Source organism: Lates calcarifer, linkage group LG10, assembly GCF_001640805.2.
Source record: "Lates calcarifer isolate ASB-BC8 linkage group LG10, TLL_Latcal_v3, whole genome shotgun sequence".
In the NCBI taxonomy this organism is placed as follows: Eukaryota; Metazoa; Chordata; class Actinopteri; family Centropomidae; genus Lates; species Lates calcarifer.
Window position 1 is genome coordinate 20,110,750 of NC_066842.1, and position 15,069 is coordinate 20,125,818.

A 15,069-nucleotide genomic window follows, 5' to 3' on the forward strand; every position below is an offset into this window, starting at 1 on the left:
GTTCAATCCATAACTTTTAAATGTAACAGTGAGTTTTTTTTTTTTGTTGTTTTTTTGCTGTGGTATTGTTATTTTTAGTAAACCTGTTTCAGAAAGAGAAGAGAAGGCTGAAGGTAGTTAGCACAGCCAACATTAGCAGGGTTAGAAGCAGAGCATTAGATAGCACTTAACCTGTATCAATGTTTTATTGTTTTACAATGGCAGTACAGTGAAATTAACAGTTGCTCATGCTATTGAGTTCATGTGTACATTACTGACATCTGTTACAGTGTTTCACATTAGTAAAGGTGAAGACTCGGTTATTCTGTGAATAATCTTGATTTTTACATTACAATCAAGAAGAGAATGGTTACACTATTTGGATGTGCTGCTGCATGTGTGCAATACTTTTGCTGTCATTTGACATTCAGTAAGAGTGACACGCTGTACAAACGGTTCATATAGCCAATGCTGGTACACATCTGTGAACGACCCCACAAAGAAAAAGAAGGCATTTTTATACAGTGGTGTGTGTTGTGTACATTCCCTTTTACATTTAACATACACCTGTAAAGCAAACACCGTCAGAGGCAAGAGAACACTTCTGCTGACAAGCAAATAGAGTCAACAGGTTTCACTAGAGACAGTAAGGTCACTCAGAAGTGCTAAGAACAGTGTACTTAATCTTTTAGCAAATAATGTTGACGTACATACAGTAATGAGTTGGTCACTTTGCTGAAGTAAGTTTGAGAAAGTCACATTTCCTTAAGGCCCCATTTAAACCACGTAACTTAAGTGCCCTTTTCTTTCACTTACAACACTTGATGCACTTTCTTTATTTTCTAACCAACCCAAAAAACACCTCAACTTGCCTGGGTCTCAAGTGAAGGTACAATACAGTTCTCATCCTGCAGCTCAGGCCCCTGATAGAGCATGTTTGGAATGTAGCAATGCAATGTATATTAATTTACCAGTGAATTGTCTGAATCAGCTTTATAAGCCAGGTATGTTTGTGCATACAAGGAATTTGACTCAGGTTTTCAGTGGTTCTCAGTGTACTTACACACAGTGCATCAGTACCCAATAACAGCATACAGGGGAGAGATATATAAAGGCAGGTTTTAAAAAAAGGACTTTGTGTTGTAGCTTAGATAAGGGGACCCATGGGAAGGGTGAGAACCACTACTCCAAATTTATACGAGGCAAACGTCAGCTTAATGTGTTCCAACATGGAACAAATTATCACTCTGATTGGCAATGTGATGGAACTGAGCCACTCTGCCAGCAGTATTCAAAAGACACAGTTGGCCCCATCTCTAGAGCTGGATTCACTCAATGGGACTGTGATGAAAAGAATGAGAGAAACCCCTCAGCTGGAACAGACGGGGGTTTTTTGAATCTGCCTGTAGAGAAGCAGGAGGAGGAGGAGGAGCAGTTAAAGCTCCTGCTCTGCCCTAAACATGACATTAACAGATCTCCGAAGACACAAAGAGATCTTTGTCATGGACACAGACAGCTGAGGAGGATCTCTTTCAAGCTGATCAACAAGTAAACAACAAATAGCTCTATCGAGGACTCGTCATTCAACAGGATCATATATATATATACATATATATATATATATATATATGAACTGAAATGAAAGCCTGTACACAGTATTGCAACAACACGCAAAAACCCTCAATTCCATGACTACTTGCTGGCTCAGTCTGTAAGTCATAAAAATAGCATTAAAAAAAACATTACAGTTAAGCATGATCACTGTGTGCATTAGGAAATAGTCCAGTGGTGGACATGGTGCAGCATTCATGATAAGTTAGTGTTATACAGTCACATTCACTGATATTCCTTCGCCAATTACGACAAATTAGACACATGGTATGACAAAAAGTTTCCAGAACGCCAAACAGACACACATCAAATCTACTTTGTGTTGAAGGTGCATAAAGGTGAACTAAATATTTATAACAGCTTTTCCCTTCAGAATGATTAACCCCCTACCCATTATAAAAAAAGAGGATATCACACTCAACATATTTCAGTTTTAACTCACCTCTCACTTTCAGCTTTGAAAGAAATATTAAGCATGTGACTGTGAGACTGAATATACATTAAAAAGGCTGATACTCACAGACTCATATTGCTTTCTTTCTCAAAGGCAAATAAAGTGGTCAAAAAGCTTTCAGTTCTTCTAATTCCAGAAGAGGCTTAACGAGAGCAAGACACATAATTCGAACATCTATGTGTGGTATTACAGCAAAAGTTCTGAAGTTGTTGAACGTGTCACACATTATGGAGGCTAGAATTTCCAGTGAAAGGTATTTGAAGCACAGCAAATTCATTTCCCGGACTAAAAACTTTTCCAAATCATGTGACCCTTCTCTTCAGAAAAACCACAAGTGATCACCAAAGCTGCGGGATTGTGAATGTTTCAATGACTTTCTTTGCTGTGATGAGTGCAGTGTGCAGAGCGACCAATCATCCTGCCGCGATGACCACATCTGATTCAGTCTTTTCATGTTTTCATCCAGTGTTTAAAGCCTGGCCACTGAGGCAAGAATCAAAGTCAGACGAGTGGACACAAGAAAACAGTATTTCTGACCAATAAAAAAAAAAAAAAAAAAAAAAAAAAAGCAAACAGTAAGGAGTGACGAAGATGTGAATGGCTATAGGAGCACGCAGCTGCCAAGCGGCACTGTCTGCTAGGCAGGTGTTTATCAGCCACCGTGGACCAGCGCACCAATGTTTTAAGTGTCCTTATCACCCACACTGGTTGGGAACAGTCTCCATAGGTCAGATGAGACACAGACAGAGAGGAAACAGACACCCAGGAGGGGACAGCAGGCAACAGATGAGGCCCCAGGGTGGAGGCAGTGTCTTCAGTGTCTTGGTGTGTGTTTGTGTGTGTTGGCCTTGAAGGCACAGATAATCCAGTGACATCCCGAGTTGCCCATCAAAGCAGTGGGGCCTGGGGAAGGAGGGGTTCAGGGGCAACAGAGGTTGTCTATGACCAGGGTGACGTCGATACCGTACACCTCCAGCAGGTCAACCAGGAAAGAGCGATCGCCCTGAGGATCCAGCCCCATGGCTCTCACATGCTCAGTGGTGAGGGTGGGATCAGTGCTCCCTGCTACCTCTGACAGGGTCTGGAAGATGCGGTTATTGAGCTCCATGAAGAACCTGAGGCAGAATTAAAAACAACTGCATCATGCTGTGATCCTCTGTGACACATAAACTCAAACACACTGCCTGTGATTACGCCTCAAGTACACTGACAGCTATGAATGAATCTGTCAAGGACTCACAGAATGAAAAGATCCTCTTCATTTGATGTACAGTCTCCATCCACCTCCTGAGAGTACAGCAACATTTGCCTTGGGAAAAAAAGTTATCACCATCAGAATGAAATCTGAAGAACCTCTAAATTTGCTCATTTTAAAGGTGGTATATGTAAGATTTTGCTATTGCTACATAGTTATCATTGGCATTAACAGCTGTTTACTTATCAAGAGCTTCAGCCATGTGGTTCTTTATCCGACCATGCTGGACTGAGACCAGACTGGACGCTAAAGTGACTGAATATTGCAAAGCAGTATTGCGAGACAGGACGGGTTGGCCATGTAAAACTTACATATAGCACCTTTAAGGTTTTCGGTGAATACAACAACTGATGCAAGAAAGTCATAAAATTTACAAACTAACTGATTTAAAACCTGCTACAATTTATTTTACAATAAGCATTATGCCATTTTAAGCAGTTCTGTACATTTTCATTGTACCTCTGTTCAGTCAGTTTCCTGTACTTCTCCTTATCTGCTGCATTCACCCGGAGCAGTGGCTGCAAATGGCTTCTGTGTGTTTTCACATTCTGGTTGTCAACGTAGACAGTCGTACAGCTCCTTCTTCTCCTCAAAAATCTTCTCAGTGGTACCTTAAAACATATAAGAAATATGCTCATATACCATGAATTATTTCCATAGATTACAAATGATGGTAAATAAACTATTAACAGTAAAGCTTCTCTCACAGGCCACATATGACATCTCTGTTTCCAGGGCAGTGATGTCGGCTATGTTAATGTAGAAGAAAGGCCGTAATTCAGGCACAGAGACACCGATTCCAGGCAGAGACACATTGGCCAGGCAGCAACAGCAATACACTGAGGGAGCACAAGTGCATATTGAGTGAAACATCTCCATGGAGACATAAGAAACAAAGCCAGACTGAGGTCGTAACATTTAGCATATTTATTAGATCCTGAGCTATTTGTGTGAGAGAAAAACATAGACTGAAGAATCTGTTTTGGAACCATGAGATTACATTGTAGACTGTGTGTGTGTGTGTGTGTGTGTGTGTGTGTGCCTTGTGTTTAAGCTGCTCACCCCTGTAGCAGACCACACCTACAGGTGGAGGGGAGAAGATGAGGAGGCGTTTTCTAAGCAGTGCAAACTTCCACAGCACCATTATCTGCTCTCCGAAAAACTGGATGAACTGAGACATGCAGCCAGCTGGGTGGGTGATCTGCAGGAAGCAACGGGTGACAGAAATGATTTTTTTATGGCACTCAAGGCCAAGAAGACATGTAACAATATAAGTGCCTCCCGCCGATTTCTGACCTTCATTTCTGGGTGCATGCAGCGGTTGATGGTGGTAACACTCCAGGTTGGACAAGCAGTGACCAGGCCATTTCCTGTAGGCGGAAGGACGGCCTTCTTATCCTCAGTAGAAGGCCTCCAGTGGAGAATACTGGCCCGGGCACTGCAACTGATGTCTGTAAGACAAGAGGAAGAGGAGGAAGAAGAAGAAGAATTTACCAAGTGTGAGTCATCTAAGCATTTTCAGATTTGTATAACTGAGCAAATTAAGCTTGCTTAAGTGTTTTTAATGGGGCCACTCACTCTACATAAAAACCTCTTATCAATTTGGTTTAACCACTTCAACAGCTCATTCTTAACATATTGAGGGATCTGTGTGCTCCGGCAGAGCGACTGTTAATCCACAGTAGTGACACATAAACTGTAGGCTGGATAGTCACATTCCACATTTCAGATTTATTCACATGCACTTGTATCAGGTGATAGCCTAAGCCCTCTGTACTTGTAACCTGAAATGCTGGCTCTGTTATATATTTATACACGGGGAGTCAAGGAGGAGATACATTTTCGTGAGAGGACTGAAGCAGAAGTGCTGAGTTACTGAGGAGGTGCAGAGGCTGTCAAGGTTTCCTCTACTTCCATGCTTAGGCTTCATACAAAAACTGCATATGAACAGGCTCCTGTGACGATAGCTGTGACTGGGACTCTGGGTTCATGTTTAATAGATGAGAACATTTTAAACAAAGAAGCAAGGGCAGGAGGTTGGCATGTAAAGAGAAACTTGTAAGCACAGTTGGGTGAGAAATAAATAAGGTAAACAGTGACAAGAAAGATGAGAGAATGAGAAAGAACACATAAGATTGAAAGGCAGCTATGTTACCTGACTTGGTTCTCCAGGAAGTGCATGTAGCGGTAAAGCAGGGTGTAGGAGGGAGAAAGAATTCCCACAGACTTCATCCTCGCTCCTCGCTCCAGCTCGCTCTCCACAGGCATGTTAGCGAAACAGGCCAGCCCGAAGTAACAGCCTTTACGGAAATATCTATCACCACAAGCAAAAAAAAAAAAAAAAAGAGTAAACAGGGGGTGACAGAACAAACACGCTCCTCTAAAAACTGGACTTTGTGGTGTTTGAGTGGTGGGAATGGAATACGCACATAAAGTCACTGTGATCCGATGGGAACCGCTGGCCATTGACTTGAATTCAACTCCGTCAAGGTTGATGTCATGGGGCAGGCACCACTCTACCATATTCCCTGTCGTTCACACACACACACACACACACACACACACACACACACACAGAGAGAGAGAGAGAGAGAGAGAGAGAGAGAGAGAGAGAGAGAGAGAGAGAATATATCATGAAGTTACTTCTCATACTTTCTGCTTTCATTCTCACCACTTCCTCTAATTCTGTCTGTCTTGTGGGAGCAAGAGGTCATGGACAGTAAGAAAGTCCTGACTCAGCTACTGTAACTCACTAACCTCATTTCTATATGAAGCTGATGAACACCCTGGCCTCCTGTTCCTTTGTGTTTGACTGACTATTGATTTTATATCTGATCTATTTTTAGCTATATTGCTGCAACTGATATATTTATATAAAATCCTAACCTGGATTGCCCCTTTACAGCAGCTTGGGCTTCAGGTTCTCAAATCTTGGTCTTGCATGTGCTTTTCATTGTGTTTGACAGATTGCAAAAACCAGACCAAGGAACTTCACTTCTTTTGTAAAGGTTGCCCCATCAAAATTACCGTTATTTCACCACTGTGGATTGTGGTATTTAGGTGTGTCTTGGCATTAGAATTTTTTTAGAACCTGGCAACCCCTAACTGTCCATCTATCAGCCCCATGACTAAATATAACGCACTAAAGCACATCAGACAGAGGAGAATGACATTACAAAATAACAGTATATCAGGGGATAATATAATCACAGGAAATGTGGTTATCTAGTCCACATCTGACGATTTTAAATATGAAAGGTGACGGATCGGAGCTCTTGCGACCGTTTGCTCGCTCACCTGATCTCGTATCAAAGGTAACCACAAACACAGCCACGATCTGGTCCTTTTCCTCCCACTGATCCCTCACCGAGAGGCCGGGGAAAGGAACATTGCGATCTGTACCGAGAGGCTCCGGGCGATTCCATCCGTGCCCACAGAGATCTGTGCGCGGACGGCCAGGGCTTCCGTCCCCGCTGGCAACAACAGCTGTTACATTCCTAGACGGGCTGCAGGTGGTGGCGATGGCGGTGGTGGTGGTGGTGGCAGAGCTGCTGCTGCTCCACCCAGTACCAACCGCAGTGCCCGTCGGTGTGCGTCTTCCGGCTGGCTGCGAACTTTTCTCCGCCGGAGCGTCCTCCTCCCGAGGCGGCTGAGGCGGCGGCGGGCCCGCCTGGTTCGGATCGGGCGGTGGGATCTCCTCCCAGTCCAGCAGCGGGGCTCGATCCGATTGCTCCACCATGGCGCTGCTGCCTTGCGAGGTACACAGGAAGAGACAGAGGGAAATAACACAGAAAAAGTCCGACGTCCAGTTGAATCGAGCAGGCTAAACACGCTGCTGGAGCCGGATCATGGTTTCCTGCTGCTTGCTCGGTTGTTTTCTATGTATCTGTAAGCGTGTCACATCCACTGACGGACTGCTTTTCTCCGCCTGTCTCACTGTTTTGATGACGTCGCTAACTTCCGCCCACGTGTCTATATTACTATTTAATACAGTGACCTAATTTTGGGCATGGGCTATTTGTTTCACTCATACATATTATTACAACAGTCATAATGAGGCTCAACTACAGTGCACATGTTTTACCCAATAATCTCTGTAAGTCAACTTTAGTCTATTTCAAAGTCCCTCGTGATACATTATTTGACTTAATATAAATGCACAGAATATAATTCTGTAGTTAAATAATCCCACAGTATGCATATATAACATTACATCAACAGAATATTATATTATTATGGGAGCTGTTTGTGCAATTAACAGCCACTAATAAGTCAGGTGTGTTGCTCGGGGCGGCATAGTTTATTTAAACAGGAAGTTATTTACATACAGGGCGCGAATTTCAAACGTGGTGGTGCTGCTGGTGCTGGTGCTGGTGCGGGAGGCGACTTGATTCGTGAGTATACGTGATAAACATACATTATCAGTCAAAGTTAGATCACACACTGATGTGTACATTTGTGACAACTATCTGAAGCGTCTGTTGAACTTTCAGATAAGCCTGAACGTAACATTACAGCTTGACTACTGCTGCTTTTCAGTTGCCCTGTATGATCTGGTTGGCAGGATGTCTTGAAGAGATAAAGCAGTAAGTAGCAGCTTTTGACTTGTTGATTGAATTGTGAGTCTTGTGCTGTGCAGCTGGAAGTCCAGGCGCTGATAGTGGTGACCTAGTGTCACACTGGATGTATGTAGGTCTACCTGTATGTTGTTAATTTCCCGTAATCCTCCTATCCTCCTGTGGACAGTTAAATACAGGAGTAAACATTTCAGTGGAAACCTTTGCCAAAATTCAGGTCCCAAGTATGGCGATGTTGTTTGACGGGATCAGTCAGCAGCTGGACTTCACTAGCTGTGGAGAGGAGGGGAGCAGCAGTGACAACAACTCAGATGACTGTACCTCCAGGATCCGAAGCCCCAGAATCCAGACTCCCAGGATCCGAAGCCCCAGAATCCAGACTCCCAGTATCCGAAGCCCCAGAATCCAGAGTCCCAGGATCCGGAGTCCCGGCTCTGCGTGCAGAACACCCAGGGTGCAGCGCCACCACAGCAGAAGTAAAACCATATCATCCCCTTTACAGTGCACCAGCCCAATACCATACGCTTCCTGGAGTAAACTGAGGCTTTGTGACTCTCCCAACACGCCCAAGGTGGGGAATAATTTAGACACGATTGTCCTTAGTGTGCCCCTGTGATCTTGGATGGTTTATCAAAGTGAGTCTCAAATGTCAACAGTTTAAGCTCAATGAGATGAACTGCCTTTCCCCTCTTTTTCCCCCTGTAGAGTCTGCTTTCCAAGTCATCCCACCCTTGCTCCATCTCGAAGATTGGTAGCAATCGGAGGACCCTGCGTTTCGCCTCAGCTGCTGCAAACCTCATCCAGGTGCCTTCTGTCAACGTGAATCCTTTCACCCCTGACACAGTACGTAAGAATAGTGAGCAGCAGTGGAGGAACAGCTGTAGGAGTGATGATGACGACGACTATGGACGCAGGTAACTACTGCTTGTTGATATTGTAGATGTGTAAAGGCTATGAATTGTAAAAACTAGTTTAGAATGTCTAATTCAGAACATCTAACATCACAGGAAAATTAGTCCTATTTGAATTGTAGTGTAGGTATCACAATAAGAGCTATTTTTTAACAACCACCACCTGTGGCAGGTAGATTCTCACCACAAACTACCAAGGGTGAAATTGGTTTTATGACGCGTGGTGGGAGATTGAAATGGTTTGAGCTCTCCATCTCTGTTTTTAGTGCCCTGACACACACTGTAGGCCTGACTTTTTAATCCCTTACTAATGCAGTTTTGCTCAGGTCTAAAGGCCCTTTTCATCTTTCAGGTTGAAACACAGCCTAACGTCATCTGAAGAGGATGATGAGGCCTTTCTCCCACCGAAGGTACAACTATTTTTATCCATGCTTTGTGGTGAGTGTAACCCTCCCTCTCAGATGCCTCTGATATGATTTCATCATCAGGCTTTGTCATCCTCAACTGCCTCCTCACTTCTTGTTTTGTCCAAAAATTACATGCTGCCAAACCTACTTCCGGGATTTCTCTAAGGAATCTCTGGCAAAAAAAAAAAAAAAAAAAAAAACAGAGGTGTCAGAATCTTCACACACTTGCGTTGTGGAAGTGCAACCATATTTGGTGACGCATTAAAGACAAAAACTGCCGGATCTCCTGGCTGTAATCAAACTCAAGACTGAGTGCTGTGACGTGTGTTCCTTCTTTAGAAATGTCTTTGGTTTTACCACAAGGCCCCTCCGTCTGTTTATCTGGCAGAGGCGAGCTGTCCAAGCCTTCATGCTGTCACGCTACGAGAGCGAGTTCCTGGAGCTGGAGTGCATTGGCGTGGGCGAGTTTGGGGCAGTTTATAAGTGCGTGAAGAGGCTGGATGGTTGCTTGTACGCCATAAAGCGCTCTCGCCGACCCCTCGCGGGCTCTGCCAACGAGTGAGTCAGCAGCATGTCGCTCTCTGAAAGGCATACATCAGTCCACTTGTTTTTATTTTGTTCCTGAATTGATCAAATTTATTCATGGCCATTTATTTTGTCCTTTCAGGCAGCTGGCCCTAAAGGAAGTGTATGCACATGCTGTTCTTGGGCACCACCCACATGTTGTGCGCTATTATTCAGCATGGGCAGAGGACGATCACATGATTATTCAGAATGAATACTGTGATGGTAAATGTCACATTAAACTCAAAAGCACATTATAAAAAGACTTTGAATGATGAATTAATTCAGAATATATTTAGGTGATGCATTGTGATTGGGGAGTTGTGGTTTGATATGGTCATCCTCTGTGTGTGTGTGTGTGTGTGTGTGTGTGTGTGTGTGTGTGTGTGTGATCCAGGTGGAAGTCTCAGTGATGCCATTGTGAAGAGGCAGATGCAGTGTGAGCTGTTTTCAGAGGCAGAATTGAAAGACCTGCTCTTACAAGTGTCGATGGGTTTAAAATACATCCACAGCTCAGGTCTCGTACATCCTGGACATCAAACCAAGTATGTATGAGAGCAGTTCCCACTTAACAGTTCTCACTTTGTTCTGTCTAAACCTAGCATCCTTATTTCAACTGTCTGCAGGTAATATTTTCATTTGCCAGCGTCCCAGCACAACTGCAGCAGGTGAGGGGGAGAGTGAGGAGGAAGATGATGGAAGCACTTCAGCAGGAGTCATTTACAAAATTGGTATTATATTTAATGTTATTTTTAATGCTAGCTTAAATATGTGTTTGTTTGCTGTTAATTCTTGATTCCTGTTGTTTTCTGCAGGGGACCTGGGACATGTGACATCAACCAACAGTCCTCAAGTAGAGGAAGGGGATAGCCGCTTTCTGGCCAGTGAGGTCCTCCATGAGGTAAAGATATGTGTTGTGTCGCCTTTTATCGTTGCAGGGGAAAAAAAAGTAGTCACAGAGTCTATGGATCCAGTCTCTATTTATATTTTTTCCTTTCATCTTTGTAAGCAGTCTGTCTGCTCCCCAGGATTACAGCCACCTCCCCAAGGCAGACATCTTTGCTGTGGGTCTTACGGTGCTGCTGGCAGCTGGGGCTCCTCCTCTGCCTCAAAATGGAGATGAGTGGCACAGGCTTCGAGAGGGCAAGCTCCCCAAGCTGCCACAGGAGCTCTCACCTCCCTTCAGAGGCCTACTTCAGGTAGTACTCGAACATAATTAAATGAGGTTTGATTGATTGAGTAGCCACCTGTACGAATGTCACTTTTCATGTAATGACACTTCAATTCAGTATGCACAGGCATAGCTTATTGATTTTTTTTTTTTTATTTTTTTTTTTTCAGTTGTTGCTGGATCCAGACCCGACAAAGCGCCCATCTGCCAGGGAGCTTTGCAAGCACACAGTATTAAGGGAGGAGAGGACTGGGAGGCTGGCTGCCCAGCTACGCAGAGAGCTCAATGTAGAGAAGTTCAGGACAGCCATGCTTGAAAAGTAAGGAGGGATAATAAAGAATAATTAAAGTGGCATCCCTAATTCTGGGATCTAGGCTGAATAAACTGAGGGTATTTTTTTACACTAGTTAGTTGATTTGTACCATGCCTGAGTACCCTAGTGTGTTGTTGTTATTATGAAATACTTTATCGTAATGAAAAATCTATAATGCATTTTTAGTGAAGTATGGAAACACACAGATGGCCCTTTTTATTTAAACTAAGTGCAATAACAGGAATGTCCTCAATTTTCAGAAGCTCTGTAATTGCATTACATAAATATGACCAGCAGGTGGTACAATTTCATATTTAATAAAAAAACAAACCCATGGCTGTTCTGCAAACCTGTGTGACTACAACGTCTTACCCTGTCTATCTAACTTAAGTTCATTTGATTACGTTAATACACTGGTCATGAAATTTAAATAACATCCACATGTAAAAGTCACTCCTTTGCATTTCCCTCTCCTCAGAGAGCTCCAGGAGGCTCGTGAGGCAGCACTGTCACCTAAGCAGAACCTCCCCTCTGAGCTGAAACCTCCTGCCAAGATGGGGTCTCTACCCAGAACAGGGAGGAGGCTTGTTGGTAGGAAAACGGCGCGATCCATGAGCTTTGGTTGCCCTGGGTATGGAGTCTGATGGGACATTGCGAGACCCATACATCTGTTCTTGGCACCACTTCTGAAACCTGACTGTAGTAGAAATGCAGCATGTCCATTTGAGAGAACAGTATGACAAGCTTCTCTATACAGGACTGGTATTGGACTTGATGGTTAATCTTGAATGGGCCTTGTGAGAGTGCTGATGTAACTGAAAGACTGGAGAGCCTTGGACAGCATTTGTTTGGAAGGATTACTTTGACTCAAATGTTTGTCTCAAGTGATCATTTCAACATCTTGTAACTGCTTCAGACCAGTGTACATGACCAGTGAAAGACTTGTTTTATATATTTTTTTTAAAACTGTAAATAAACATTTTAAGCATTTTATCAGATGGAGTTTCTTATTTTTCTAATTTGAATTAGCTCTGCTAGTCTTGTCTTTTAAACTTGTCTGAGTGGTGTGGTTTGTATTCCAAACAAGTACATTTAATGCTGCGTAACAAGGCCAAAGCAGGGACTTTCCAGAGGAGTGTTGGTCTTGTTATCTATGGCTGCAGTAAACTGTTTGACTGTGAATATGAAACTGCGACTAGGAATGGACTTCCGAAGAATGAGCCACCACACTGTAAATTCAATGTGTCCTCAGGTCACATGATTACAGTGTTATTGAATTAATACTTTGCTGCATTTGTTCTCCATTGTCCTTGAAGTAATCTGGACATTTAGGATCTTATATGACTTGGCAACTACAGGGAGATACTTTTCATTTTATATCTCTCTTCCGACTTGCAACTTGTTTACATCACCAGTGTGTTTATTTAATGTCCTGTGGTTTGTATCGTGTTGTTTATGTCTCACCACCACGAATACATTATCAAATGGCAATGAACGTATTGTATTTGGATTTCCGCCGGTTTTTGAACGCATCGTCTCCCACCTCCCCACCCCCACCCTCCCTCCACACAAACAAACACACACACACACACATCACACGCACACACACTCCAACTTCCAGACGTAGGAGGCACTGGTTGAAGAGTTGGCGTTGTTTTTCTCAGCTGCTTCTCAGCGCAGCGGTTGTTGATCTATGGCTCATCACTAATCAAGTTCAGTTATTTGTCTGACGAGAGGAGGTACTTACCCGGCATAAAAATCGAATGTGAGTAATATCAGTGATTTTTCTTTAACGTAACGTTGACGACAACTCGATAACTTTGATGCTCGGCAGCTAACATGCTGGGCTAATGTAGATAATAACGTTAGCATCATTTTAGCCCCCCAGCTAGCCTTACCCGCTGGACAGCCAACTGTTTCGGTTCATGTGGTTCGTTGTTGTGAATGTTAAATTATATTAATATTTAAGTATTATTTGGTAAAAATGAGTGTCACTTAACTCACTTTCTCTTTGATGTAACTCTCTCAGTTGGCTAGCAATGTTTATTTCTTCACTTCAGTGAGTGTCCGAACTTGTTGACTTGCCAGGTAAAGCGAACATAACTTGTTACCGTCATTGCTATTGTCTGAATTCAACAGGCCGAGAGTGTTAAACGATGGGCGACTACTGTAATGTGACCGGTGGGCAAAACGCCGCCTTGGTCATTTTGGCCTTCCTCCAAGCGGATAATAGGAACTCGGAGTACAGCAAGGAGCTTCTCTCTCTGGGTCAGGAACTAAGTCTCACCCGGGACATCAACTGCAATGGCCCCAGAATAGACTGTCTGGACGATGGAGACCTTGAGACTGACGGCCACTTGCCCAGCAACATCTCAGTCTCTCTGAATGATATTCAGCCGTTAGTGGCACTGCAGCGGCCTCGTGAGTAACTGAAACTAAAATAACTTAAATCTGTACAGAGATGATCTAGTACACAATCAGTTTCATAATAGAACCACAAACTTTCATATTTATCACAGTTTGTAGCTGATTGTTTTCAAAGAAAAATTTTAGTCTTTTGCTCTATGTATCAAAAATAAATCAAATAAGTTATAAAAGGTAACAGGCAGACTCAAATCTGTGCTTTTTACACACCTGTTTACCCATATAATGCCACTGGTATCTCACTACATCACAGTCTTAAGGTCAGAGCACTGGCATTCAAATCTGATGAGTCGTTTTCAGTTACAGTAACAAAACAACTTAAAGTGAAAGCAGGAAGTGACAGCTGTCAACCATTTCAGAGAGTAATATATTATATAAATAGATTTAATGAAGGCTCATTGCTCTATGTTTATTTATGGAAACCTAACTTCCCTCCTCTGTTGTTCCTGTTGAAGTCAGAAACATTAAATGATATGTTAATTTAAATGTGTGTAAATGATGTATTCTGTTAATCTTGTTTCCTCCAGGGAACCTTGAAGATGCAGCAGCCTTTCATGTTGCGGAAGAGCTCAGAGAGATTGCAGCTCAGCTCGAACGCAATGTTGTGGCTCAGGCTACTAGGCACCTGACAAGGGGCATATCAGCCTCCCCCTCTGATGTGAGTCTGCTCTGAGCACAGCAGTGCTGATAATGTAATTATCCATAATAACTAGAATAAACCTTTCATATCAGTTTTTTCCCCATCAGCATTAAACAGTCACTGTGCAGTCATCTTATTAGTAGTATTAGCAATATCATCATGTTTATCTTGAGATCATTTCAGTTTTATGTTATTTGTATTTTCAGACCTGGAAGAGCCTCATTACTTTGGAGGTGGAGAGGGTTATGCGCCAGTGTGTGGGGCTGGAGCATCTACCCCAGGAGCGAGTCTTTATGGCCCTGACTCTCACCCTGGTGAAGGGCGTGTGTGAGCAAGCCCCACATTTTCTGAGAAAGCTCTTCAACACCGCGCTGCAGTACATCAACCCTGCAAGGGCCAGGTGACTTCTGAGCTGCAGACTGAGAGGAAATAACAGAAATTTGCGGTAGAGGACAGCTAAATCTGAAACTGGCATCTGCTGCTCATGACCAGTCCAGTGTGAAAGGAAGGAGCCGAACTGACTGAACCGTTGTAAAAACACTTTCAGTGTGAGGGAAAGTGATGATGAATTGTTTGTTTCTTTTGTTTTGAAAATGGGAAACTGAAGGATGAGTATGAGACACTTGAAATTTTTTTCTTTATGTGCTCTGAATCTTAATACTACTGCTTACTTTCACTTCGAAGTGTGTCTTTTCATTTTATACTTGAAATACATGATTTCTCCTTTGTATTCAATTATTTTCCTTTTGGCACATATGATCAA

The 15,069-nt window shown here is 43.1% G+C and overlaps 3 protein-coding genes across 3 annotated transcripts; 2 read left to right on the forward strand and 1 right to left on the reverse strand.

The window, feature by feature from the left end:
* Window positions 1-166: 166 nt before the first annotated feature.
* Window positions 167-7,250, reverse strand: dennd11 (DENN domain containing 11). The gene is given in 12 exon segments (XM_018703461.2): window positions 167-3,159; window positions 3,285-3,353; window positions 3,759-3,865; window positions 3,867-3,910; window positions 4,007-4,138; window positions 4,362-4,500; window positions 4,596-4,700; window positions 4,702-4,750; window positions 5,455-5,613; window positions 5,729-5,741; window positions 5,744-5,827; window positions 6,597-7,250. Coding segments are annotated over 12 exon segments (1,539 nt in total). The 5' UTR covers window positions 7,039-7,250; the 3' UTR covers window positions 167-2,963.
* A 524-nt stretch (window positions 7,251-7,774) lies between these two features.
* wee2 (WEE2 oocyte meiosis inhibiting kinase) lies at window positions 7,775-12,237 on the forward strand. Its single transcript, XM_018703460.2, is given in 13 exon segments — window positions 7,775-7,885; window positions 8,094-8,447; window positions 8,582-8,790; window positions 9,140-9,197; window positions 9,583-9,752; window positions 9,862-9,983; window positions 10,156-10,286; window positions 10,288-10,303; window positions 10,385-10,489; window positions 10,574-10,659; window positions 10,787-10,957; window positions 11,100-11,248; window positions 11,721-12,237. Coding segments are annotated over 12 exon segments (1,728 nt in total). The 5' UTR covers window positions 7,775-7,885; window positions 8,094-8,102; the 3' UTR covers window positions 11,887-12,237.
* Window positions 12,238-12,842: 605 nt separating this feature from the next.
* Window positions 12,843-14,989, forward strand: bida (BH3 interacting domain death agonist). The gene is made up of 4 exons (XM_051073534.1): window positions 12,843-13,007; window positions 13,382-13,663; window positions 14,194-14,324; window positions 14,513-14,989. The coding sequence occupies exons 2-4, from the start codon at window positions 13,399-13,401 to the stop codon at window positions 14,708-14,710; spliced, it is 594 nt and encodes a 197-aa protein (XP_050929491.1). The 5' UTR covers window positions 12,843-13,007; window positions 13,382-13,398; the 3' UTR covers window positions 14,711-14,989.
* Window positions 14,990-15,069: the final 80 nt, after the last annotated feature.